General features: G+C 47.2%; 1 protein-coding gene across 1 annotated transcript in view; it reads right to left on the bottom strand.

Annotated features, from left to right (window-relative positions):
* KIAA1549 (KIAA1549 ortholog) overlaps positions 1-25,474 on the bottom strand; it is a 126,329-nt gene extending 100,855 nt beyond the window's left edge. Inside the window, exon 1 of the mRNA XM_070369200.1 lies at positions 23,476-25,474. Within this exon, the coding sequence (XP_070225301.1) occupies positions 23,476-24,823 (1,348 nt within the window). The 5' untranslated portion in view covers positions 24,824-25,474. The remainder of the gene's footprint in view (positions 1-23,475) is intronic.
* Positions 25,475-27,497: the final 2,023 nt, after the last annotated feature.

Genomic DNA, 27,497 nt, shown 5'->3' with positions numbered 1-27,497 from the left:
ATTCTGAAACTCTGCAGATGATTCTAATGTGCATAAGGTCCAGAAAAACTGAACAAACATAGGGAAAGCTATCCCTCCAAAATGCCAGCTTTTAGTACGATCATTCACAATACGGCCTGGGAAAGGAAGAATTCGGGGTTCCAGGTCTAAACAAGATGAAGCACTTAAAAGAACCAGGCTAAGGCAAGTGAGAATTTTAATAACCAAGAACCTTCAGGGGAAATTAGTTTGTTCCGCTCTTCTTGGTTAGTAAAATCAGAAAGATGTCATTCCCAGGAATAAGTTAAGGACTCTACACATCAAGTGACATTCATGAAGATCACTCAGGATGAATGAGAAGGAACCTAAGTTGTTGGTGTGAATCCCCAGGGCCTGAAGCTCTACCCAGTCACTATTATAATCACCTAATGGGCCACTTTAGCAAAGTAGTTATACTCTAGTCCAAAAATGCATTTTTCACCCACTGAAATTTGCATCTGGCATCACAGACACTGCTGCTGCTGCTGCTAAGTCGTGTCAGTCGTGTCCAACTCTGTGCGACCCCATAGATGGCAGCCCACCAGGCTCCCCCGTCCCTGGGATTCTCCAGGCAAGAGTACTGGAGTGGGTTGTCATTTCCTTCTCCAGTGCATGAAAGTGAAAAGTGAAAGTGAAGTCGCTCAGTCGTATCTGACTCTTAGCGACCCCATGGACTGCAGCCTACCAGGCTCCTCCGTCTATGGGATTTTCCAGGCGAGAGTACTGGAGTGGGGTGCCATTGCCTTCTCCATCACAGACACTAACTCTGATCATTTCTGTCACTTTGTGATAATCTTGAAAAGATTCTTGGTTCCTTGATGAAGTGTGTTCTAGAAGGTCCTATAGGCTTTTTTTTTTTTTAAGGGTCACCTTCCTCCAGAAAGCACTGCTTCCACAAAAAAAAAAAAAAAAAACACCTTAATTTGAAAAAAAAATCTATAGGGAAAAACAAAAAACATGAAAGAAAACATGAGTGAAACAAAATGAGGAAAGCTGCATTAGGAAAGGAAGTAGTAGCACTCCATTCAGAAGAGGAGGTTATGTGATTCCCATTCCCAAAAACAGAAAGAATGGCAGTTTAAAATTTTCAAGAAATAAAATTTTAGGACCTTATCCTGTAATTTCATAAACTTTCTCGTCTATCTTCCACACAACACGAACAGAAAACAGACACACGTGAAACAAAATAAACATTTCACATCTATTATGATCCATTCATTCACAGACAAAGACATCTTTTTTTTCACAGTCTATAAGAAATTAGGATGCATTTGCAACCATGGGTGTGCTGTCATTTAAGTGGCAATGTTTTATCTTCATGATTTTTCTTCCTCAGAGTAGAGAAAATAACTAGTCCATCTTACTCTCGATGGCATCCTAGTTCCAATGAAATGTTATATTAGTCATCGACAATAATATTACTACAGGCAAGGCTTTACGCTAGCAAGGGGCCAATAATACAGTCACGGAGATAGGATGAATGCAGAGAAACTTAGATGAATAATAATTAAAATTAGTTCCAAACAAGGGGCTGTATGTAGTATGGGTGTTAACAGAGAAACTGCTAAAAGAATATGAAGCAGAGGGCATTCAAGCAATTGAACTCTGTCTGTAAAAATAAGTCCTGAACTTTGCTCTGAAGACGGTGAGAATTTAGCAGACTGACAAAGCCTGGGCAGGCGCTGCCTTTCGGGAAAACATCATGAGGAAGATGTTAAAGACGGAATACAGAGGGGCCATCTGGGGCATAATTAACCTGGGTCAGGTGGGCAGTTCAGACGTGTGATGGGAGACGGGGTGGATAACAGGATGAGACTCCTGAGGACCTGAACTGCCAGACTAAGCAGTTAAAAATTGATCGAACAAGCTGGTCTGGCATCCTGAACATCCACCCCCTGCCAAGGCGCAAGCTCTCTGCAACAGCCAAAAGAAATTCCCCAGGGTGCCTGCCCACTGGCCAAAAATGGTCTGCTTCCTCCGCTACATCTTTCAGGGTATTTCTCTGCCTCTGGGCCCCTCTACTCCCAAAGGATGCCAGAGTCAGTTTTCCACCTCAGCTTCCCCTCCAGAAGTTGTCTTCGGCCATCCTTGCTGGCTCACTAAAGTTTCTGCCTCTCCAGGAAGGGAATGAATCATACAGAGCTACTCAAGTTTCGGGGAAAAGTGGCCTTAAGCAAGAACCATAAGGAAGAGTCGTGTAGTGCAGGAGAAACTGAGCAGTGTCAGGACCAGGTGATGGGAACTAAGGTGGGGAAGAGAAGCCACACTTGTGAGGGGGCATCTGGAAGGCAGATCCAGCAACCCAGGGCAAGAAGAAGACAGCAAAGCCATGGAGCATTCGAGGCACGATGCCCCAGAGGCTGAGCACGGGAAAGACCCCCCCCAACAGATCGCCCAGGACTCAAGTCACCAGTCTCACTGTGTGCCAGAGACAGCACCAGGCTTCTGGGATCTGCAGGCACCATCCCTGTCCCTAAGTTGGTGCTAGTCTGATAGTAAAAACAGAACTAAAAATAAGTCACTGTAAGGGTTTCGCTGTGAGAGGATGAGCGATGGTTGCACGACAATGGGAATGCACGTAATACCCTGCAAACCCGTGCACTTAATCATGGTGAAAGGAAATCTCAGGTATTTTTACCACAATAACCAGTGAAGCACTGTAACACACAGTAGGAACACTCAAATAGAGACAATGAACACAGTTGTGGCACAAAGGAGGATCAGGAGAGAGGTGCTCAACAAAGTAAAGACAGCTGGGGCTGAACCCTGAAGGAGGAGCAGAAAGCGTGCTCCCAGAAGAGCACATGTTCCTCCCACTCCCATCCGTTCACCGCCAGATCATACTCCCCACGCCCGTCCCCCAGGAAGTAACGGCAATGGCTGTTCACATCCCCGGTGTGGCCAAGATTCCTAAATACCCTCTGACTCTTGGGCTCTGGATCTCGAGACGAGTGCACAGGGTAATGACTGCTTTATGGGTAAACATCTGTTCACACTGAGATGCAGTAGAAGACAATCAGACAACATGACTGGGAAGAAATATTAGTCCCGGCCAGGGATTCTCTTTCCGGAAAATTGCTGAACTATACAAACTATGGGCTTCCCTGGTAGCTCAGTTGGTAAAGAATCCTCCTGCAATGCAGGAGACCCTGGTTCAATTCCTGGGTCGGGAAAATCCCCTGGAGAAGGGATAGGCTACCCACTCCAATATTCTGGCCTGGAGAATTCCATGGACTGTATAGTTCATGGGGTCGCAAAGACAAAGACATGACTGAGCAACTTGCACTTTCTTCACTTTCATACAAACTATAAACCTGTTTCTAAATTCCCAAACAAGCGGCATATTTTGGGATAGTTCTTCTGGAAATGATTCTGGTTTACACACACACACACACACACACACAGAGGGGTTTTTGACCCAGTAATTCTCCTATAATCTCATCCTAAAGGAAATAACCAGAAGCCCAAAGATCTATGTATGAAGAGGTTCATCAGAGCATAAATGTATAAAATGGTAAGGATGAGGATCAATGTAGACCCCAAACTAAGAATGGCTTGAAAAATTCTGCTCTATAAAGGGATACTATGCAACCATTAAAAATATTTTAAAGGATATGTAATACCCGGGAAAATATTTTGCATTTCATTGCAAACGAAAATTGCAATAAGGAAAATTATACAGATAGTATGACCACATTTTACAAAACAGTCTATTAATTATATATACCTGTATACATGTTTTTGGACTGCAAGGAGATCCAAGCAGTCCATCCTAAAGGAGCTCAGTCCTGGGTGTTCATTGGAAGGACTGATGTTAAAGCTAAAATTCCAATACTTTGGCCACTGGATGTGAAGAACTGACTCATTGGAAAAGACCCTGATGCTGGGAAAGTTTGAGGGCAGGAGGAGAAGGGGACAACAGAGGATGACATGGTTGGATGGCATCACCGACTCAATGGACATGGGTTTGGGTGGATTCCAGGAGGTGGTGATGGACAGGGAGGCCTGGCATGCTGCAGTTCATGGGGTCGCAAAGAGTCGGACACAACTGAGTGACTGAACTGAACTGATACATGTTTTTTAAAAGATAAGAAAGACACATATCAAACTGTATATGAAATACTATAGTTATTGTTAGATGGTAAAAATAAAGGTGCTTATTTTCATCTAAATATATTTCCATATTTTCAAAGAATATATAAATAAGTATTATTTATGTGTGCTAAATTGCTTCAGTCATGTCTGACTCTTTGTGAACCTATAGACTGCAGCCTGCCAAGCTCCTCTGTCCATGGGATTCTCCAGGCAAGAATACTGGAGTGGGTTGCCATACCCTCCTCCAGGGGATCTTCCTGACCCAGGGATGGAAGCTGCATCTCCTGTGACTAAGTATTAGTTATAATCAGAAACAAATTTTTCTTACTCCACGAAAGAAAGAATCAATGATATGCAGGAAATTCAGTCACTGACAGGATTAAATTTAAAATGACATCTAACATCCACATGGGTTTAAGTTCAAGGACAAGGTCTGGGACAAAGATGTCCGAGAGGACTTTTGAGGCTCAATAATATAGAGGGGACTCCTGGGGCCAAGAGACTGAGTAAAATCTTCAAGAAAGAAAAGAGGGTGTGAAAAAGAGTCCTGAGTTAGGATTCAGGAGGAGGAAGATGGTAAGTGGCTTTAAGAAGCACCTGTTACATTCACTAAGTCATTATTCTGGTTCAATCAACCGTTCATATAATCACATATGGGGCTTTCCAGGTGGCACCAGTGGTAAAGAACCCACCTGCCAATGCAGGAGATGTAAGAGACATGGGTTCAATCCCTGGGTTGGGAAGATCCCCTGGAGGAGGGCATGGCAACCCACTCTAGTATTCTTGCTGGGAGAATCCCATGGACAGAGGAGCCTGATGGGCTATAGTCCACAGGTCACAAAGAGTCAGACACGACTGAAGTGACTTAGCACACACAGTACAATCACATATCTGTTCAATCTTTCACTGACAGCATCACTCCTCTCTTCAGTCATCCATTTAGTTAGTCAACAAACATTCACTGAGGGCCAGCCACAGTGCTAGGTGGTGAGGACATGAATTGGAAGAGGAACCATTTTTCTACCCCCAAGAAGCTTCCAATCTAATTAAAAACAAATTCTGCACAGAGTGGTCCGTGCTATCACGGAGTGTAAGCAGACCATCTAAACCTTTTTGGGATTTCTGGAAGGCTTCCTGCAGGAGGTGATATCTAGGCTGAGTTTTCGAGGATGGAGGAAAATCAAGGAAATGAGGAAGAGAAAGAGCATTCCAGGAGAAGGAACAGCATAGAGACAGCATGTGCAAAGGCACTGAGACATAAAGAACTCAACACAGGTCCCCTTATGGGGAAGGAACGTGTGGCCTGAGCGGTGTCGTGGAGGACAGGACACGAAGCAGGAAAGCGAAGGAAGGCTGTTCCACTGGCAAAGGCAGACCGAGAGAAATGAAGACTGAACAGACCAGGAACACTGCCACGTGCGGCATCACGCTGCCCTTCTGATCCAGTGAACTCAGCGAACATGCTGACTAGGAACACAGCCAAGAGGCCCAAGAACAAAAAGACAAGCAGAAGCCCAAAGTCAACTAATGAATCGCAGCCAACTACGTTGTTAACGCGTGTAACTGTGGACCCTTTTCACACTCCATGTCACTTGCTGTCCCCTCCTTATCTCTGCTGTCCCCTCTACTCTCTTCCTCATCCACCCTCTACTATTCAGCCTTCCTGCCCCATGCGTTCTCTCTCCAAGCACCCACGCACTCTGCCAAGGGCATGTACTCCCCAGTCTGTTTAATCATGTAGATCCATGTATCTATATATGTGTATTTCTGTATGTGCTACTATTAACCTATGTACCTGTATACAAGATGCTTTTTTATGGACTCGTGTGTCTGTGTATGTAGTATTTGTGAAAATGTCTGTTAATACATATTTCTGTCTTTCCTCACCTTTTGAGTGTCTTCCTCTGGATGTACATACATGCATATTTATCTGTGAGTACATGTATGTATGTAAACAGGTGAAAAGATGTGCTGAGCGTGAGTGGGGATGTGATCATCTGCAGTTTCAGCCCACCTGGCACCCACTCCCCCAGTATGGCTTTGGGGAACACTCCTTCCTCCATGATCAAGGTGCCTTTGTCACTAAAGATGCCCATTTCCTCAGGGCCAAGGGACAGGCACCTAACCCAACCCCCATGCTCTCCCCTCAGAATTGGAATCCTGAACAGAAAAATAATAAAGGCTGAAATTCACCCAACTGGCTGTTCCCTAAAGAACGGTCTCCGTCTCCTACAGCCTGGATCTCCAAGGTGCAGGCCCCGGGGCATCTTGTCAGGGCCACAGAAGTAGAAATTGACACAGATAAGAATATTTACACACCTTCCCAGCTGCAAAGTTCTATGGTTCAGGAACTATTTAACACTCTGTCATATACTACCCATGACAACAGTTTTGCCTGGGATTATTTTTAAAACTTGTATTTCTCCCTCCCCGGTTCAGTTTCTTGCTGCCTCACTATCCACCACCTACTCTTCCTCTCCCAGGTCCGGAGACGCCCAGCTTCTGTCTAGTCTCGCCTGACTAATACAGACGGCAGACACTCTGCTTCACTCAGCAACAATCCAATATGACCCAAACAACGTGGCAGAGCTCAGAAACTGTTCCTGTTCAGGCAGACACACAAGTTACACTATTTAAAGAAATACAGATTTGTTTTTTCACTGTGGCCAAAAGTTCTAATTCACATTTCTTTTTCCTTTTGGCCGCTCTGCAGGACATGTAGGACCTTAGTTCCCCGATCAGGGATCAAACCTGCAACCCCCTACACTGGAAATACAAAGTCTCAACCACTGGACCACCAGGGAAGTCCCTCTAATCCATTATTGTTTAACTAAACAACCTTAAGTATTATAAAAACCTGGTGTAGGTTCATTTATTCCCTCTTGGCAATGAGCCACCTATTAAAACTAAGACTACCAGAAATCATGACCATAAACAACTAGGAAAAGTACCAATGATAAAAAAAAATTTAATAAAAAGGTAATAAATAAATAAGCACTATTGATGATAAGTCCTCATTCATTTACTAGTGCTGGGCCCTGTGGAATACAGATGACTAACTCTAACAGGGATCCCACCGTGGGGAACAGGGAGTGAGGGTGTGTGGCTGAGAGGCCCAAACTGCACAGGGTCTTCGTATTCATTTCCCATAAAAAGCCTGCAGTTAGAACTTATAGTCAGATTTTATAAATGGAGAAAATGTAATCACTGTTATGACCATCTTTAACCCTGACGTCGTGTGTTATCAATTATTTCAGCATGAAATGTATCTTGAACGCTTGTTTACAAAATAAGACTTAAACTTATGGTAAATTAGAAACTTTTTCTTGATTAGAGGATCCATTAACAAATCTCTTTATAAAATTATGTAAGTGCTACTGTCAAAGAATTCTAACTTTGTAAATTCCAAAGAGCTAAACCACAGGGTCAAAGGGTATGTGATGATCACAGGGCAGCTGGGTGGGAACTGTGTCTCTGAGCCCGACGTGACCCGTCTTTAAACACTCCAGGACTAACAATTTTCAACAAATGTCACAGCTGTGTTGTACAGGGTCAGTGCTCAGGACTAGAGGGCAAAGACGGAAAAGACTGCCAGTTCCCTGACATGGATAAGATCTGGTCTGGTCAGAGGCTTCAAAAGTTAATCCAGGATATGGTGAATCAAAGCAGGAATTCGAGTGATGTCCCCACCTCAATTGTCAAAGGCTGATGGGGCTACCAGGTCCAGGAGAAGCAGAGTTGACCCCTGAGCTCCGTGGCATGGGAGAGAGTACAGACGACGTGCCTTATAGCTTCCTGCTCTGCTCTTTCTGCTGTGATCCACAGACACTACACTTAAAAAACACTTTTTGCACAAAGTTCAACCTGGCCCTGCCCCATCACACCGAAGTGATGACCATCCTACCATCAAAAAGAAAAAAAGAGGCAATCCGACACTAAGTTGCTCCACAGCATCATCTCCACGCCCTCACCTGCACCCACCCACACCTGTACCCATCGCTCCTTCCAGTCCGTCTGTCTCCGTGGAAGCAGCACCATTCTTCCTGTCCAAGAGTGCCCCGGAGTTCGAATCTGTCCCCTTCTAGTTATTAGATGCGTGACCTAAGGTGAGGTACCTCATCTTCTTGTGTATCAGTTTCCTCATCTGTAAAATGGAGTTAATAGTTGTAGCTGATAGAGTTGTTGCCAGGACAAAATAATACTATTAATCCACGTCAAGTGGCTAGAAGAATGCCTGGCATAGGGTAAGTGTACATTAAATGTGAGTTAGCTATTATAATAGGGCAGCAGAGGATAAGATGGTTGGATAGCATCACTGACTCAGTGGACATGAACTTGGGCAAACTCTGGGAGATACTGAGGGACAGGAAGCCTGGCGTGCTGCATGGGGGTAACAAAGAGTCAGATACAACTTTGCAACTGAATGACGAACAAGTTATTATAATTGCTATTGCTTTATAATTTACTTGTGTCTCTTCTGAGAACTTGCCCTGGTGATTTTACCTTTTCCTCCTTTATCCTCAAACAATTTGTGCTTGTGGTAGATAATCTTGATGATCACCATCAATTCATAAGCATATGCTAGTCCATCCACCAATGGTTAGCTTCTATTCCCGCCTGCCACTTGAATCTGGGCTGGCCTTGTGATTTGCTCTGACCAAGAGAATGCACCAGGGGAACTTTCAAGCCCCAGATCTTAAGTGAACTGGCAGCTTCTGCTTTATCCCTATGGAAAGCCAAATATGATGTCCTACCATCCTGAGACCACTACATTTTGAAGAAGCCCACGACAGCCACATGGGAAGAGAGCAGGAGGGTATGTGGAAGAGCATAAAAATACTAGACAGGTAAGGGAAACCCTCTTGGACCTTCCAGCCCAGTTCCAGTACCAACCACAAGCCAAGTCAGGAACCACAGTCCAGGCTATATGGAGTAGAAGAATCGCCCATCTGAGCCCTGTCCAAATTCCTGACCCACAGAATCACTAGAAATAAAATACCATTATTGTCTTAAACCACTCAATGTTGGGGTGATCTGTTATGCAACAAGAGATAACTGAAACAATGCTCCCCTTCAGCACTAAAAGAATGTTCCATCATCCATCCCATCTTAAAACAAAATATCCCACAGTTCTTCAACCCTACGTTTACCACCAGTTACTGACTTCTTTGTATCACCACTGCAGTCTTCTATTATAGCACTTAGCACACTGCTGGATAGTTATTTATGTATAGGACTCTCTCTCCTACTGGACGGAGTTCCTTGGGGCCATGACTAACTGTCATGTTTATCTTAATATCCTCACGTCTAGCGCATTCAGCAAGTGGTAGTGAGTGCTCCAAAAAAAATGTTAGCTGAGGGAATTCCCCTGGAAGTCCAATGGTTAGGAGTCCACCCTCTCACTGCCGAGTCTCTGGACTCAATCCCTGGTTGAGGAACTAAAATTCCATCAGCTGTGTGGCATGGAAAAAAAAAAAGGTTAATGAATAATGTATGCACGTATAAAATAAAAGGAACCTCCATACATCTGGTTTACCCCAGACATGCACTGGAAAACCCAAGATGAAGATGGAAACAAATATAGGAACCAAGAAAGCAAAATTTCTAGAACCAGACAAAAATCAAAAGGTGCAGGAAAGAGGTAAAGAGTAAAATCAGCATGGTGGAGTCAAAAGCACAGAATGAAAGCCACTGGAGTTTGAGGGTTGTTTCTGCAGCACAACTAGCTTATCCTGACTGACGGAATACATTTTCTACAAGTATATGTTGTTTTGTTCTCATGAGGAGCTGAACCCTAAATTGGAAGGACAAGAGGAACGTGAAAGATGTCAATGGTCAAAGTCAATAAAAACTCTGATTAAAAAATAGGTAAAACAGTTTCAGGCCTAAGATTTCTGGAAAATTATTTAGAAGGTTAAACTTTAAAGCCAGATCCAGACAAGAACTCAAGGTATGAATACACTGTGTTTTATTAAGAACTAAAAAGGCTCAAGGGGCATATAAAACAATGAAAGTAGGGCAGCTTGGTGCACAGGTTGGGTTTCAGACAATGTATTAATTTTAAGGCCTCGACTTCCTCCCACCAAAATTTCAAAGTTAATGAGAAATTGATTTTAAACCAGTGGCATACACCAATTTATTAACAAAGAGGATGTATAACAACCCACACACTATGCTGTCAGAAACAAGCCACAGAAAAATAGTATAGTCAAAAACAAAGTAGAAATAGTATCAAAACCACAAGGATATGATCCAGGACATGATACAAAAGGAAATGCAATAAGAAAATGTCACTTGGTATTAAGAAAATGATTATCCTCTGTGTTGGAGGATATGGAATATGGGTTCATAACATGAATTTTAACTTTCTGAAACTTTTTAAAATTTTTAATATGCTAGTGTTAAAAAAAATGGCACCTTCACATAATATCCTAACTTTCAAAAGCCTGCCTCCTTCATTTCTCTTAACCACTATTTGGTGAGCACCTTTCCGTATGTGCTGAGCCCTGGGCTGGCCTTCAGAGCCAGGACATCTGACACAGGCAGGGGGCTGGCAAGGGGCCATGGATGGCTGTGACCACAGCTCTGGGTCCATAGAGCTCACTCAACCAAGCAAGCAAAGCCTATGAGCGGGCATTGTAATGACAGAGATCACAGAGTCATTCTGTAACTAGACCCAGAGCAAAAGAAACCCCCAGGGTGAGGAGGACTGCTGCTAGTTGTATGACCGTGAGCAAGTCTGTGAACATCTCTAACCTTTATTTCCCTCATCTGTAAAATGGGGATAATAACAGTGCCCACCTCGTATTGTTCTGATATACATTAAACAAGATACACTGTGCCTAACACAATGCTTGGCAAGCAACTAGCACTCTATAATTGTTGGGTATTATTACTCCCAGGTTAGCCTTGAGCTCTCTACAAGGGAAACCAGAGAAAGGAACACAAAGGCGGCCTCAATCAAAGGCCTGACGGGACTTTCCTGATGGTCCAGTGGTTAAGACTTCCCTTTCCAATGCAGAGGGTGAGGGTTCAATCCCTGGTCAGGAAGCTAAGACCCCACATGCCTCATGGCCAAAAGACCAAAACATAAAATAGAAGCAATATTATAACAAATCCAATAAAGACTTAAAAAATGGTCCATATCCAAAAAAAAATAAAAGTCTTTAAGAAATGAAAAAAAAACAAAGGCCTAAGTGCCTACTAACAAACAAGGAAGTACAACTTTAAAGGAAATGTTTTTTACCTATGATTTTGGTAAAAATAATAAAGATTGGGAATAGTCTGTATTATGGAAAGGTAGAATAAAACTGGCACTCAATTCACCGCTAGGGAGAATGCTGATAGTGTCAACCTTTTGAGAGACCAATTTGGTAATATATATTAAAATTTAATACATGAAGACTGTCTAGTCCAGCAGTTCTATTTCTGGGAATTTATCCTAAGGAAATAATTAGAAAAGTGTATAAAGATAGACATACAAAGACACTCATAGCAGTGTTTTTTAATCACACCAAAGCTGAAAGCGATGTAATTATCCATCAACAGAGAACCGATTAAATAAAGTATAGAACATCCACAGCATCGGGTAAAATCACGATGTGGACCTGTATTTCCTGACAAGAAGGTTCTATGAGCAAGTGTGAAGTGATAAAAAGCAAGTCAGCCAGCAACACGTGGAAGACAGTACCATTCCTTCACGTGTATGTGCTTACACAGCTAAAAAAAAGTCTGAAAGGAGAGACACCAGAGTGGCACAGCGGTTATCTCTAAGTGGAGGGATCTGGGGTGGTTTTCACTATCTTTTTATACTAAAAGAATGCATTTAATGTACCATAAATCTGACATGTTAAGCCTCATCACATCACTCCTCTAATTCTCACCTTACCTGGGGGTGATGATGAGTCCTGTGACACCTACGATGCTCCACCCAACACTCACTTTCTCCCACGCCTGAGCCCCTGCCCCCTACTCCTCACCTCCACCCTCTCTGCTTTGGGCACATTAGCTTTCCTCCCATTCCCCCACCACCACCCCCCCGCCCCAACAACTGCACTCTCCTGTCTTTACACTGATTGCTTCATCCACAGGAAACACTGTCCCCCAAAGACCTAGTCGGCTGGCCCCCTGGCCTCCTTCAAATCTTAAGAGTAAATGCAACTGTCACAGGTTGAACCATGTGCCCCGTCCCCAAATTCACAGGCTGGAGTCCTAACCCTGAGTACCTCAGGATGTGACCTTATTTGGAAACAGGGTCATTGAAGATGTAAGAAGCTAAGATGAAGTCATACTGGAGTAGGGTGGGTCCTCAATTCAATGGCTGTCCTTACAAAAAGGGGAAATTTGAACACAGGGAGAGCCCCATGAGAAGACTGGATGCTGCCACAAGCCAAGGCCTGCCACAATCCAGGAGAGAGGACAGGACAGATGCTCCCCACCCCCCACCTTCAGAGGACTGCAGCCCTGCAGACAGAGGACTTCTAGCGTCCGGCACGGGGCTGCAATCAATTTCTGCTGTTTAAGCTGCCATTTTCGTGGCCCTTCATTATGGTGGCCCCAGCAATTAACACAGTCACGGGCTCAAAGAGGTCTCCCTCGCCACTGGACTCCCACTTCCATCCCTTGCTCCCAAGCCCTCTACCTGCTCCACTTCTTCACAGCATTTACCAAGAAGTAACACGCCATGAAATTACCTTTGTTCACAGAGGCATCCCCAGGGCCCAGTACAAGGTCTGCACAGAGTAAGCACTCAAGAAGGATCTGCTACACAGAGAAACAACACAGGACAAGACAGATCAAGGCTGGCCCAGCCGAGCTTACTCTCTAGTGGAGGGAGAGAGAAGCAGCAGACATGTAGAAGGTGATCAAGGCTGGCCCAGCCGAGCTTACTCTCTAGTGGAGGGAGAGAGAAGCAGCAGACACGTAGAAGGTGATCAAGGCTGGCCCAGCCGAGCTTACTCTCTAGTGGAGGGAGAGAGAAGCAGCAGACACGTAGAAGGTGATCAAGGCTGGCCCAGCCGAGCTTACTCTCTAGTGGAGGGAGAGAGAAGAAGCAGACACCTAGAAGGTGGTGACAAGCGCTGTGGAGACCACCAAGACAGTGTCAGGCGCAAGGAATTCAGGAAGGGCTGCTGTTTCTTTAAAACAGAGTCAGGGAAGGCGTCTCTGATGACGTGACATCTGAGCACAGACCTGAAGGAAGGGGCGCCCGTAAACCATGGAGATCACAGCTGAGATAAGAATGTTCCAGGCACAGAGAACAGTAAGTACAGATTAGTTCAATAAACACACACCATTTGTATAATCAGAATAGAAAAAAATAATAATAATAAGGCTATTGTAAGTCTGAAAATGCATCCAAATATTTAAAAGCCCAATGCCAAGGGCAAGGAAGAATAATCCGATTTTATAAATTCTTAAGACTCTACCCTGGCCCAGGCTGAAAATTTCAACCCCTTCCCAGCCCTGTCCCCAGCCTATCCTCCAACAAAACGGGGGGAGTGAGACGAGTTGAGAGGTTAAAAGTGAGGTGAAAGTGGAAGGTGACAACTGAGGTGAGAAGCTTTGAGGTAAGGTGAAATGAGGTGAAAGGTGAGAAGAGAGATAAAGTATACGGTGAAAGTGCATGCTTAGTCACTTCATTCGTGTCCGACTCTTTGCGACCCTATGTACCGAAGCCCACAAGGTTCCTTTGTCCATGGGATTCTCCAAGCAAGAATACTGGAGTGGGTTTGCCATGCCCTCCTCCAGGGGATGTTCCCGACCCAGGGATGGAACCCGTGACTCCTACATCTCCCACACTGGCAGTAGGTTCTTTACCACTAGCACCACCTAGGAATGTGAGGTGAGGTGAATCAGTCCTGAGGTTGAGAAGCCTGGAGATCCCTGATGGTGCCTTAGGGCCAAGAGCAGGTAATGTGACTGCTGTCCTAGCCACCAGCCACCGACCAGTCCCCATCAGGTCTGGCCTCTGCTGGTCACCTGTGTCAGCCAGCACGTTCCCACAGCCAGCACCTGTCCTGTGCTCCAGCCCTGCCCTAGGCCACTGTGGATCCCAGCTCTGACGAATGTTCACTCCAGCTACCCGACCAGCTAGTTCCCATTCAGCCTCACTTCAGGTTTTTTTTTTTTTTTAATTGCAATTTTAAAAAACCCCACATATCATACAATTTACCATAGTGTTTGGTACATTCATATGATTGTACAACCCATCCCCAGAATGCTTTTCATCCTGCAAAAGTGAAACTCTGCACCCACTGAACACAGCTCCCCCTGCCCTCCTCCCCTCTGCCCCTGGCCAGCTCCACTCTACTTTCAGTCTCTGCAATTCTGGCAACTCTAGATACAAGTGGAACCGCACAGTATTTTGTCTTTTTTGTGACTGTCTTATTTCACCTAGCATTAATGTCAAGGTCCATCCATGTCGCAAGCTGAGTCAGAACTTTCCTTTTTTTGTAAGAAGGAATACTAAGTCCCTTGTATGGACAGATCGCATTTTGTTTATGTCTGCTGATGGACATCTGAGTTGCTTCCACCTTCGCCTAGCTTTTGACACTTGTTTCCTTCAGCTACCTCCAGGTGCTCCTGTAATCCTTGGGGTTCAAGATCGGTGCAGGGCAACCTAGGGTGGAGCGGAAGGCCTCCAAACATGCCCAGGCTGAGGGAAAACACGGAGCAGGGGCGGTTCTGAGCTACACGACCTGCCAGACACCAGCCCAGTTCTGAACCTGCTGCTGCTCCTTCCCTGCTTCCCAACCAAGTTAAAACCTGAATTTTTACCAGTTAAAGACTCCTTACTGATAGGTGAAACCAAGTCTGGGAAATGTACCCATCCTCAAGGACACACTGCCAAGGCCAGAGCTTCTCAAACCTGAGTGTGATAAGTCCCTCTCATGTCCAACTCTCTGCAACCCCTATGGACCACAGCCCACCAGGCTCCTCTGTCCATGGGATTCTCCAGGCAAGAATACTGGACTGGGTTGCTGTGCCTTCCTCCAGGGGATCTTCCCAACCCAGGGATCAAACCTGAGACTCTTACATCTCCTGCACTGGCAGGCAGGTTCTTTACCACTAGCACCACTTGGACTTAAACGGTATACTCCATAGATCCAAGTAGACCTGGGCAAGAGCCTTCCTCACACACTCCCAGGGAGCTTTGGGGACCGCTCCATGCCCCGTAGCCTGCAGGAGCAAAGGCCTAGCAACTGCCCCCCGATTCACTCCTGTCTCCTGGGCTCCCCGTTAGCTGTGTGTGTGCAAGGCGTCCCTCTACTGAGGCTCCCCCGCCGTGTTCACATGGCCCTTCAGGCTGTGTGGCTCCAAAGTGAATCCCGGCACCACGGTGAGGAAGGGCTCCCTCCGCGGGACCCGACTCGAGAGCAAAGAAAGGAGCTGAAGGGCTTCCCCAGGACTCCACAGGGCCGCCAACACCTGCCCAGCACCAACAGCGGGAGCACCCGTCCGGCCCGACCCCGACCCCCTGGCAGGACGGGCCACCCACCGCCCAGGGGAGCTGTCACGGTGCATGTCCGGCCTCCGGGCCACCAGGAAAGGCAAGCGGACAGTGCCTGCCTCGCCCACTGCCAAGACGGCCTCCCAACTGCCGCCCACACTATTTGAGGCCTGAAATCCGTCCACTCTACTCCTCTCGGCTTCCCACCACAAACCAGCGTTATTTCCTCACACTCGCTGTCCCCTCTCATACCCGCCTTCTTCTCAGCAGAGGTCATCGTCCGCCATCCCCAGGAACGGTCACCCGCTCCTCAGCCCACCGCTGTCCCCCCACCACCTAGCTCCAGCTCTCCTCCACTCTCCCCTGCGTCCCCCCCAAAGCCCGGGAGCCTTCGCTGCTACCCTCATCACCCTTTCCAGCACCATCCATCTCCTCTTCCAGGCCAGCCCCTCCTCACCGGCACTCGGGGGCCCCTACCTGCCCCTTCTTCGCTTTCTGCTAACTTGCTGCCCACTTCATGCCCCAAAGAAACCAGGACCCCCCAAAGCAGGACTCGGCTTCCCCCCCCCCACCTCCCTCCCCCTCCCCCAGCCAGCCAGTCATCCTCAAGTGCATCCCGAGGTTGAAACCACGGAGAATCTGAGGAGGGCGACCCTCAGGCGTCAGATCCTGTCACTTCCCCCTCTCGTTGGCCCTTTCCAGCACAATCGTTCTGGAGACCCTGCACCCACCGTGTGCACGTTCTCGTGAGCGCCCCCCTCCTACATCCCTGTTCCCACCCCTGTCACAAGCCTCATCCTGAGCGCCCAGGCTGTGGACTTGGACTTGAAGGAGCATGAAATCGGACAAGGCCCCCCCAGGTGTTTCAGCGAGAAAGTGATGATGTGACCTGAGCAGACTGGTTTCCACAAGGACCTCCAGCTGAAGTGGGGAGATGAACTGGCTGGAGCCAGAGTAGTAACGGGGGAAAAGAGGACGGGAGCATGGACAGGGGCAGTGGTGATGGAGAGAGGGGTGGAGAGACTAAAGGGCCGCTTCCTCCCCGGCCCCGGAGGTCACAGCCCTTCATTCACTGAGTACTCAGTGCCCAGCTCCCGGTTCTCTCACCTCACTCCTGGCGAATCTGGCACCTACAGAGGATTCACCCAGAGCCTGCATTCACAGTCCACTCCAACAACCGATCCCTGCAGCCACACCCCACACCCTTAACCAAGACCAACACCAGTGCCGATTCACCTCTGAAACCGCCATCCCTCCAGCCCACCTCCCACCTCGCTGCTATCTGGGATCTCCCCGGACTCCCCTTCTCAGTCCTTCTCCCCTCCTCCTCCCCTTCCTTCCTCACCCAGCCCAGACTCTGCACCCCACCACCAGACCATGTCTTCACAAATCCCCCCACTCCCCTTGGCTCTTGACCACATCTGCCCAAGATTCCCCACCCTGGCTCAAGCCAACTGCCCACCTCCCCTGGCCCCACACGGCCTGTCAGATGCTACAGGACAAACGCCATCACATGTGCCCTGGCAACACCACCGCTATCTCCCGTCGCTTCAGGCTTCCCTCCCACCAGTCCCCTCCAGTTCCTTCTCCCATTATTATTTCTCTCCTACATGAGCTATTTTAAGCCTGCCTGCCCAAAGGAACTTCTTCACTTTGGAGAAATATCCTTCAGAAATATCCTTCTATGTGCTCAGTCCTGTCCAACTCTTTGCGAGCCTGTGGACTGTAGCCTACCAGGCTCCTTCGTCCATGGGATTTTCCAGGCAAGAGTACTGGAGTGGGTTGCCATTTCCTTCTCCAGGGGATCTTCCCGACCCAGGGATCAAACCCGGGTCTCCCACATTGTAGGCAGATGCTTTACCGTCTGAAGCCACTGGGGATTCTATGTGCTTCTACTCATTCTTAAATTTTCAACGACTGCTTTACTGATTCTTCCATGATGCCCATGAACATAACCTATGAAGCTTATATATGTTTTCAAAATCTCCATCAACTCCATGAAGTCAATAAGTGGCAAATCTGGTCACCTCCTGCCCTCCTTGCGTCTGTAGGGCCTCCTGTTTTTCTCAAGATCCCCCAAGTCTGAGTCCACAGCCTGTATTCTGTTAGGAGGTTTATGAGCTGGGGTGGGAGTAGGCACCTAGGATGCTGGGGCTTATGAGAAAATTAACACAGTGGGTGTCCTGGGGGTGGGGATGCAGGAGGGAAGAGTATTTTTTTTTTTTTAAGAAGAACTGAACACAATGGCCTTCGGTAGGTCACTGGGCTAGAACATCTACAGGACGGTGAGATGGTGACACAGACATTTGGTAGAAGCAGGACAGTTGCTATAATACATGCATCCCAAGGCATCCAACCTGTGGACCTGAAACATAAGAGCTAAAGGGTACTCAGAGATCATCTCAGCGACCCCTTCTTACACTGATGGGATAACCCAGAACAGGGTAACCTGTCCACAGTCACACGGCAAGTCATCGGCTGAGAAGAGCACACTCAGGTTAGCTAACTCACAGTTCGGTGTGCTTTCCAACAAATCATGCTGCCTAAGCACATGAAAGAGAAATCATGTCACTGCAAGCCCGCAGATGAAAGGTGGGTGGTCACAACTTGGAAACAAATTAGATCAGTGAGAACAGCATCTTTCTAGCTGGGAAAATCAACCTAGTGTAATTATAATTACAGTAATTAGCTGCCTCTAGCACCCAGGGCACTGAGAGAAAAACCTGTGGCTCCCAGGTCCCCCGTGACTTTTCACAACCCCTGGCTGGGTTCTGTTTTCAGGATTAAATGAGGCATTTCCTGACAAAGACTGCAGCAGCTGTTCCCAAGGGGCTGGGGAGGTGAGGATTTAAAATGATGTCCTCCATGCCCTTTGATTCTCAACCCAGAGACAACCAAGCAAACAAGATAGAATCCCAAACAGTTTCAACGTCGTGGTTTTAAATCAATTGTTCTAACAGTGAAAAGACAGTTGCAAGATATTAAGTGGAATATACCCCATATGCGATCAACTTTCAACTAGGGGTTTATGGTGTCTGGATTGGCAGTTCCAAAGGTCAAAGTGCCTAAAAATAAGCTGTGAACTTGTTAAAAAAGGAAGATTCCCAGTTACTAACACCAAAGATTCTGATGTAGGTGAAGGGAGAGCCGCAGAAATCTAAATTCTTAACAAGCACCCCTAAGTCCCCAAAGGATGATGATGATGCAGGGGGTCCAGGCATCACACCTTCGGAACATTTATCTAAGTCTTCGTTTATAGGCTACTACACCACTCAAGAAGTATAGCAAATATTCAACTGAAAATGCTCATTATTTAATAAAACAGTGCATTAAGTAAGATAAAAAGTTAACATGCCATTAGGCATACATGCAATGAAAAATAAAATGGCAGATTTTGCTAACCAAAATAATCAAAAATTTCAAGACTATATAAAATTTAAAGGAAAATCCATTAGGAGGGGGAGAATACAACAAAAAGGAGGGGGAAAAACAGTTGCTATCCTTTAAAAAAATTTACATATATATGTGTATATACATATATATTGCAGCCATGAAATTAAAAGACGCTTACTGCTTGGAAGGAAAGTTATGACCAACCTAGACAGCATATTCAAAGGCAGAGACATTACTTTGCCAACAAAGGTCCGTCTAGTCAAGGCTATAGTTTTTCCAATAGTCATGTATGGATATGAAAGTTGGACTGTAAAGAAAGCTGAGCGCTGAAGAATTGATGCTATTGAACTGTGATGTTGGAGAAGACTCTTGAGAGTCCCTTGGATCTCTCCAGTCCATTCTAAAGGAGATCAGTCCTGGGTGTTCTTTGGAAGGAATGATGCTAAAGCTGAAACTCCAGTACTTTGGCCACCTCATGCGAAGAGTTGACTCATTGGAAAAGACCCTGATGCTGGGAGGGATTGGGGGCAGGAGGAGAAGGGGACAACAGAGAATGAGATGATTGGATGGCATCACTGACTCAATGGACGTGAGTTTGGGTGGACTCCGGGAGTTGGTGATGGACAGGGAGACCTGGCGTGCTGCAATTCATGGGGTCGCAAAGAGTCGGACACAAGTGAGCGACTGAACTGAACTGAACTGACATATATATTGGGCTTCCCAGGTGGCTCAGTGATAAAGAATCCGCCTGCTGATATCAGAGATGAGGGCTGGATTTCTGGGTCGGGAAGATTCCCTAGAAATGGAAATCCACTCCAGTATTCTTGCCTGAGAAATTCCAAGGACAGAGGAGCCTGGCGGGCTACAGTCCACAGGGTCACAAAAGAGTCAGACACGACTTAGTGACTAAACTATACGTATATATCATGGATAAATAAGCAAAAACAGAAAATTCACAGACTACAACTACAAAATAAACAAAAAATATTCAACTCAAAAGTAATAAAAAATTAAAGTAATGTGTTACAAATTTAACAAGAGTTTTAAAAGTAATAATGCTGGCGGTGATGAAGTCAAACAGTAAACTGCATAGACTGCTTGGGGTAATTTCAGCATTACAGTTTTACATGAGAAGCTGATTCCTTTAACAACCACCTACTGAGACACGTATTAGACACCCAGCACACCAAACAAAATATGCAAAGATCCAGGCTGGTGGATTTAGATCTAAACTATAGTCTAATTTCCCTTCTGGAAATGTATTCTAAGTGGGGAAAAGAGCCCATACACAAAGAAATCTAGACAAAGCCTTACCTACATACCTATTCATTACAGCGTTATTTATAACAGGAAAAAAAAAAGCTGGAAATAATAAAAGGATAATTGAGTAAATTATTAGGATGGAAACTGTGTTTTCAAACAATATTTCATGAATAGAGAAATACTTAAGTTAAATATTGAGTGAAAAAAGTAAATACATAAATTCAATTTTTTTTTAATGTTAACAAAGACAAAGTTATTTACAGAGTTGGCTATAGGTTGTGGGATTAAGGATACCTGTTATCTGTACCTTCCAATAATTTTCAAAGTTTCAATTTTATAATAACTATTATCTTAAGAAAGACTTACCCCTGAATAAAATGAAGAAATGGGGTACAATCTTTTCCTTTTACATCATGGATGTAGGATTCCTAAAGCACTCCATTCAAAAACAAGTCCAAAGCATTACAACTTGTTTCCACAACAGTGAACCATCAAGACCAAACTTATAAATGTTTAAACGAACCAAAAAAAAAAAAGCACATTCAAAATGCTGAATGAAACAGATATAGACAAGAAATCAATAAGACACAGAAATTTACGTAAAGACTGAAATATGGGGATAACTGGAGAGCGGACTCCATTTAACAAAGTTACCAATGAAAGACAAACCTGTGGAAGGAGGAGAGAGTCTATAGGCAGCCACAGAAGGAACAAGTGCCTAACCTAGGAGACCCAAGGCAGGAGAAAGACACCACACTTTCTAATGCCACTTACTCTTCAGAAAGAGAACCAGCACAGCAGGGTTTGGCATAGCCTCCTCCAGCCCCACTCCAGTGGGGAAAATACAACACTCAGGACGAGAAGCCCGAGGGTCCTAGTGGCACAGAGAAAGACGTGGGCCAAACAACTGAAACGCAGCATCTCCTCGGGGTCACATGCCACTCACCATGCCCAGGTGTCCTACATTAGAAAGCCACCCTCTGCCACTATCACTCTCTCAGCCTTCCAGAGGATCGGTGCCACCTTTTAAGAGATCTTCCCTGGGAAGCTGTTTCCCTTGCTGCCTTTCCTGCCCGGGGACAGCCCACGTGGAGTCTGCTCTTGCTTATGAGCTGCTTTGGGTCCCAACAGGATCCCTGAGGACAGGCACCGTGTCCTCCCCTTCTTCAGTTCCCATCCTATGACAAAGCCTAGAAGCAGCTGTGCAAACCAGAGGGGCCCAATACACCAACCAGAGAAAGGATGAAGTCTCTGCTTCCGTGATGTTGGCTCTAGAGCGGAAATAAAACGACTTTCAAGTCTCCGCGTTTAATGTTTGCATTGGAGGTTACGGGGAACAGGAAAAGACTAGAGAAGAGAAAATTATGGAGGGACAGTACAAACAGCTCCATTTACTTTAAATTTATCAAGAGAATTACTTGTATTACTCACAACATCTACAGCACATCCAGATGGCCATATTCACATGAGGAAGCTGTACAGAGGTTACTGTACATGGAGTCTGGAGTCAAACTAACCCAAACTCCTGCAGCCTTAGTATTCTCATCTGTAAAATGGGGATAACAATGCCTAACTCACAGCGTATCAGATCGTGTATGTAAAATGTGGCACCTGGCACACAGGACGCACTCAGTAATTGGAAACAATCAGTTTGCCATGTCCCATAGCAGATGAATCCATTAGTATCAGATGGGCTTTACTGCTTGACTAAAGCCAAGAGCCCACTTCATGATTGCCTCTTCTCACAAAAAAACCTAGGATCTCCATTTCTCTGGACACACAGGCTAGAACACACTGGAGCAAGACTGAGAGCTGAGGCACTGGGTCAGGCAACACTGTCTCTTTCAAATGCCTGAAAGAGACCCATTTTGTCCCCCTGGTTCTGCTGTGGCTCCCTGAGCAGGGTTCCACCCAGCTATGGGAAAGCTATGAGGTGGTCTCAGGTGTGCCTAAGTTCACAGGTTAAGCGCCATAAGGCGAATGGAAAGCAGAGGACTCTGCACCAACTAGCCTGTGACCTTGAGCAAGTCAGTTATGTGTCAATTTCCTCTTCAGTAAGAGAAGCAGTTCCAGTCTGTGATCCCTCAAGTCCCTTCCTGTGCTTTTGTGTCCCATCCTCTATGTGGCACTGGTTATAATTCCGACAGTGAGGTCCAGGGACACCTTCAAACGTGTTCCATTTCCTCCCAGAGCCACTTGGCGGTCCTCTGGCACTGCTCCCACCAGAAGGGAGGGTTTGGAGTTGCTTCCACAGCTTTCTGGTTTTGTTCAGCGTGCAGCCGCTCTGCACACTGCTCACTCCACCTTTCCTGCCCCCAAAGTGGTCGTGCGTGTGCGCGCTTGTGTGTGTGTGTCTGTTTCTGTGTGTGTCTGTGTGTGCACGCGCACGAGCACGCGCTAGGGCAATCACCGGCTTGCATCATGTCAGCTCAGAGATGGTTTGCAGACCATCCTGCGTGTATGCTCAGGGTGGACAAATAAACATTTCAGAGGAGCAATATGAATTAAATCATTTCCTCAACAACAAAACCCGCCCACATGCTTCTTCATAAATCATGCCTCTTAATTCCACGCTGACTAACAGTCAGTAAACTGCCTCTATTATAAACAACCCTTACTCCTTTCATGCCCTGACACTTAAGAATCACAATATTTTCACACTCTATTGTACTAATGCCTTTGCAGAAGTAACAGCAATAGCTATTTCCCTGGAAAGATCCATGGCCAGGGCGCTTTCCAAGAGATATTCTTTGAATGTTCTTTGTGTCCTGGTGCACTGGGGGACACGGCCAGCTGCCTGCATCTGGGGGACGCAGGGCCACCCAGAGTAATGCAACACTGTTTTAAAGCACACACACCGAATGTACCCTTTAGCCCCGACCATCAAGTATTTCCTCAAATTTGCTGTAACCACATTCATACAGCCATGCATTACAATTTCAGTGCCTGCGTTTTGCAGGGAAAAATAAAGACACATTCTGAGATGAAGCCGCCAGACCCGCCTCGGGCTCCGTGGATAGCAGAATAAGCTTTGCAGACTTTTTGGCAAGACTGGCCAGAATCTGCTTGCTTTTTCGTATTATTTTTTCAGTGCCTTTATCTGCTGGGCCCAACGAGAATGGAAAAGCATCTCCATAAAGGAGGGCGAGGGAGCGGTGGAGAATAAAAGAGGATGGGCGGGGAGAGCCGGATTTTGAAAAGAGCAGCGATAAAGGAAAGGCAGGGTCGCGCCGGAGGGTCTCCGCGGAGCTTACCTGGGGCGCACGAGGTTGGCCGGGCCAGCAGTAGCAGCCAGAGGCCGGGGAGCAGCAGCCCCGAGCGGCGGCGGCGGCGGCGGCGGGCGCGGCGGGCGGAAGGCCCGCGGCCGCTCGGCCCCGGGACCAGCGCGACCCCGGCGCGGGTCTTCCCCTCCATGGCCGCGCCTCGGCGTCGGCGCCGCGCCCCCGGCAGTCCCGGCCGGCGCCCCGGCCCGGCCTCGCGGCTCTGCGCTCTCAGGCCCGGGAGGGGCGGCCGCTGCGGCGGCGGCGGCTTGGACGGGACGCCGCGCACCGGCGCGGAGAGAGGCCGGCGAAGCGGGGGCGGGCCGGGGGCCGGAACCGCGGACGGACGGGGGCTGCCAGCCGCACGCCGGCCTCGCCGCTCCGCCCCCTTCGGAGCCTCCGAGGCGCTGCCCGGCAACGCGCGGGCCCGGGCGCGGGGAGGCGAGCACCACCTCCCGGCCGGCCGGGAACCTGCCTGAGGGGCGGCCAGGCGGCGGGCGCGGGCGCGCGGGGGCTGCGCGGCGCAAGGCCCGGGCCCGGCCCGCCCCCGGGATCCGCCTCCTGGGAGGGGACGCGCGGGACGCGGGAGGCCTGGGACCAGGCGGCGGTTGGCGCCGCCCGGACCCGCACCGAACCCCGGGTCCCGCCGCCCTGGTGGCCCGGCGTCCAGCCCCTCGGGGGCGCACGGAGGGAGGGGGAGCCGCGAGGAGGGGTCAGAGCCGGAAAACCTGGCCCGCGCGAGCGCGACGGGCCTCTTGCTCCTCCTCTGGCTCCAGTCGGTGCGGGGCAGCAGGTGTGAGTAGGGCTCCTGCGTTGGTAGGACAGCCTTCGGGGCTGCAGCGGGGACAGAACGAAGGCGAAATCGGCGGCCCGTTTCCAAGAGTCCGACGTGCAGTAGAGGAAAGCGCGCGCACAGCCCTACCCATCCTGTCTCCCGCCTGCAGGTCTTGCCTCGGGACCAGGTGACTGGGAAACGAACAGACAGGACGCTCTGCGCCCGGGAAGCCCGCAAATCTCGCACGTAGTAGGCCTGCAGGAGGCGCCTACAGAATCGAATTGAAGCAGAACGCCGAAGAATCGATGCTTTTGAACTGTGGTGTTGAAGACTCTTGAAAGTCCCTTCGACTGCCAGGAGATCCAACCAGTCCATTCTGAAGGAGATGAGTCCTGAGTGTTCTTTGGAAGGACTGATGCTAAAGCTGAAACTCCAATACTTTGGCCACCTGATGCGAAGAGCTGACTCATTTGAAAAGACCCTGATGCTGGGAAAGATTGAAGGCGGGAGGAGAAGGGGACGACAGAGGATGAGATGGTTGGATGGCATCACCGACTCAATGGACATGGGTTATGGTAAACTCCGGGAGTTGGTGATGGACAGGGAGGCCTGGCGTGCTGCAGTCCATGGGGTCACAAAGAGTCGCACACGACTGAGCGACTGAACTGAACTGACTGGGGAGAGAATCACGCACGCCCAGTCTCTCTTAGAGAAAGCAGTGGTCTTGGGAGGGGAAGAGAATGTCAGAGGATTGTTCGGACTGGGTGCGAGGATCAGAAAAGCGAGGATATGAGTTAACATTTGTCTGGTGCCTGCTGAGCCTGCGGAGGGTCTAACTCCGCGGACGCCCCATGGACTAAAGGTCTTGGAACGCGGAATTGACAGTTTTGGATCTTGGCGTCCTGTTGGAATGCTTGCCCCAGTCAGATTATGAAAGGTGTGAGTTGGGGACACTGTGTATTGCCCCAGGAAACTACAATGAACTGTGGAGAATGTGAATCACCCGCAAAGGATGCAGGTTGCTTTCCAGTCCGCTTTCCCTGCTAAGCCCAGCCTTGCAGCTCCAGCCCAACTAGGCTTCCTGTCTGGTGGTCAGAGTATTGGAGAATCAATAATAGCCCTTGCTCAGAATAAGGCTGAGGTACCTACCTATAAGTACCTACCTGTTAGTTTCGAGGAGGATATTTGAGTGCTTCGGCAGCACATATACTAAAGATTGGGAGAAAGATAATTGAGAATAAAGGTTAAAGATAACTTTTGTTGATACTCCTATTTGGTTTTGTACGTTTTAATCCCTCCTTATCATAAACAGTCCTTGTTCTTAGCACCTGATCACCTCCCTTCATAGATAAAGTGAAAGTGAAGTCGCTCAGTCGTGTCTGACTCTTTGTGACCCCATAGACTGTAGCCTACCAGGCTCCTCTGTCCATGGGATTTTCCAGGCAATAGTACTGGAGTGGATTTCCATTTCCTTCTCCAGGGGATCTTCCCAACCCAGGGCTCAAACCCGGGTCTCCCACATTGTAGACAGATGCTTTACCATCTGAGCCACAACATCACCACTCTTCATAGATAAGGAGCTTTGCAAACCTTACTTCCAGCTCCTAATCTGCAGGTTAGTGCTCAAATGGAGATACTGATATCCATGCACGTCTGGTCCTTGGATATCATCCCTAGATCTTCATTTTCTGATTTCACCTCATTTGACCACAGACCCCTGCCTTGGGTGATTCTTAAATTGTCTTGTCCTGTTAATGTTATCTTTTATGAATTTATGCTTTGTGTCTCCAGCCAAATTAATAGGAAATTCAAAGATGATGTCATCCTGTTAGCACTGCCCATAGCACCAGTCAACCCTTGTTTTCCATTTGTTGATTTGAATCAGAGAATCCACCTGCCCAGTGAAGAGGTTCAACTTTTCAGATCTTGCCCTAGCCTCCAGGAGGCTTCCACCTACCCTAGAAGACAGGGTGTGAGGGAAAGGAGGTGCCCTCACAAGTTGCGAGTCAATTCGAGAAAAATGAAATATTTGCCCAGACATTAAGAAAGGATCAACATCAATTGGAAATAGACATTGCAACTTCAATAGGAATGAGGCAAGGTCACCAACTCTCTAAGGAAAATGAGATTCCTAGTGTCCCGTAGTTTCCCATCTCTGAAGGCATAAAACTCAATGTTTGGGGACTTCCCTGATGATTCAGGGGTTAAGAATCCATCTTCCAGGACTTCCTGGTGGTCCAGTGGTTGAGAATCCGCCTGCCAATGCTGGGGACAGGGGTTTGATCCCTGGTCAGGGAAGATCCCACATGCCAAGGAGCAAATAAGCCCATTTGCCATGACTACCAAGCCAAGCTCTAGAGCTTGTGAGCTGCAACTTCTGAAGCCCTCAAGCCCTACAGCCCGTGCTACCCAAAAAGAGAAGCCACGGCACTGAGAAGCCCCTGCACCACAACTGGAGAGTAGCCCCTGCTCGCCCCAACTAGAGAAAACAGAGCAGCAAGGAAGACTCAGTACAGCCAAACATTTTAAAAAATTTTAAAAAGAATCCACCTTCAGTGCAGGGGATGTGGGTTCAATCCCTGGTTGGGGAATAAGACATCACCTGCAATGGCTCAGCTAACCCTGCAAGACACAACTAGAGAGCCCGCGTGTCAAAACTAAGACCCAACGTGGAAACCACCTAAGCACTCATCAACAGGTGAATGGTAAAGTAATCACACACACACACACAACTATTATTTAGCCATGACAAAGAAGGAAATCCTGTTATTTGCAACAACATGGATAGATCTTACAGGCATTATACTAAGTGAAATAAAGAAAGACAAATACTGTATGATCTCATTTATTTGTGGAATCTAAAAACATGGAGCTCATAGAAACAGAGTAGAGTGGTGGTTACCAAGGACTGAGGGAAATGGGGAGACGTTGGTCAGAGAGTACAGACTTTCAGTTAAAAGATGAGTAGTTCCAGGGATCTAGTGTTTGGCAAAGTGGTTGTAATCAATAATAGTTTAAAGTTGTGAGCACAGAGCTTTAATAGTCTTAACATAACAAAATAGTAATTATGTGAGATGAAAGTTGTGTTAACCTTATTGTAGTAAACATTTCACTATATATCTAAGCATCAAATTATCACTTTGTGCACCTTCAACTTATACCTTGTTATATGTCAGTTACACCTCAATAAAGCCGGAGGGGGTAAGAATCATTGAGCTAGAAGTTTGAGTCCAACTTTCTA

Source organism: Bos mutus, chromosome 4 (genome assembly GCF_027580195.1).
Source record: "Bos mutus isolate GX-2022 chromosome 4, NWIPB_WYAK_1.1, whole genome shotgun sequence".
In the NCBI taxonomy this organism is placed as follows: domain Eukaryota; kingdom Metazoa; phylum Chordata; class Mammalia; order Artiodactyla; family Bovidae; genus Bos; species Bos mutus.
The sequence above is the reverse complement of the archived record's forward strand: the minus strand, read 5'-3'. Positions and strand labels throughout refer to the sequence as shown.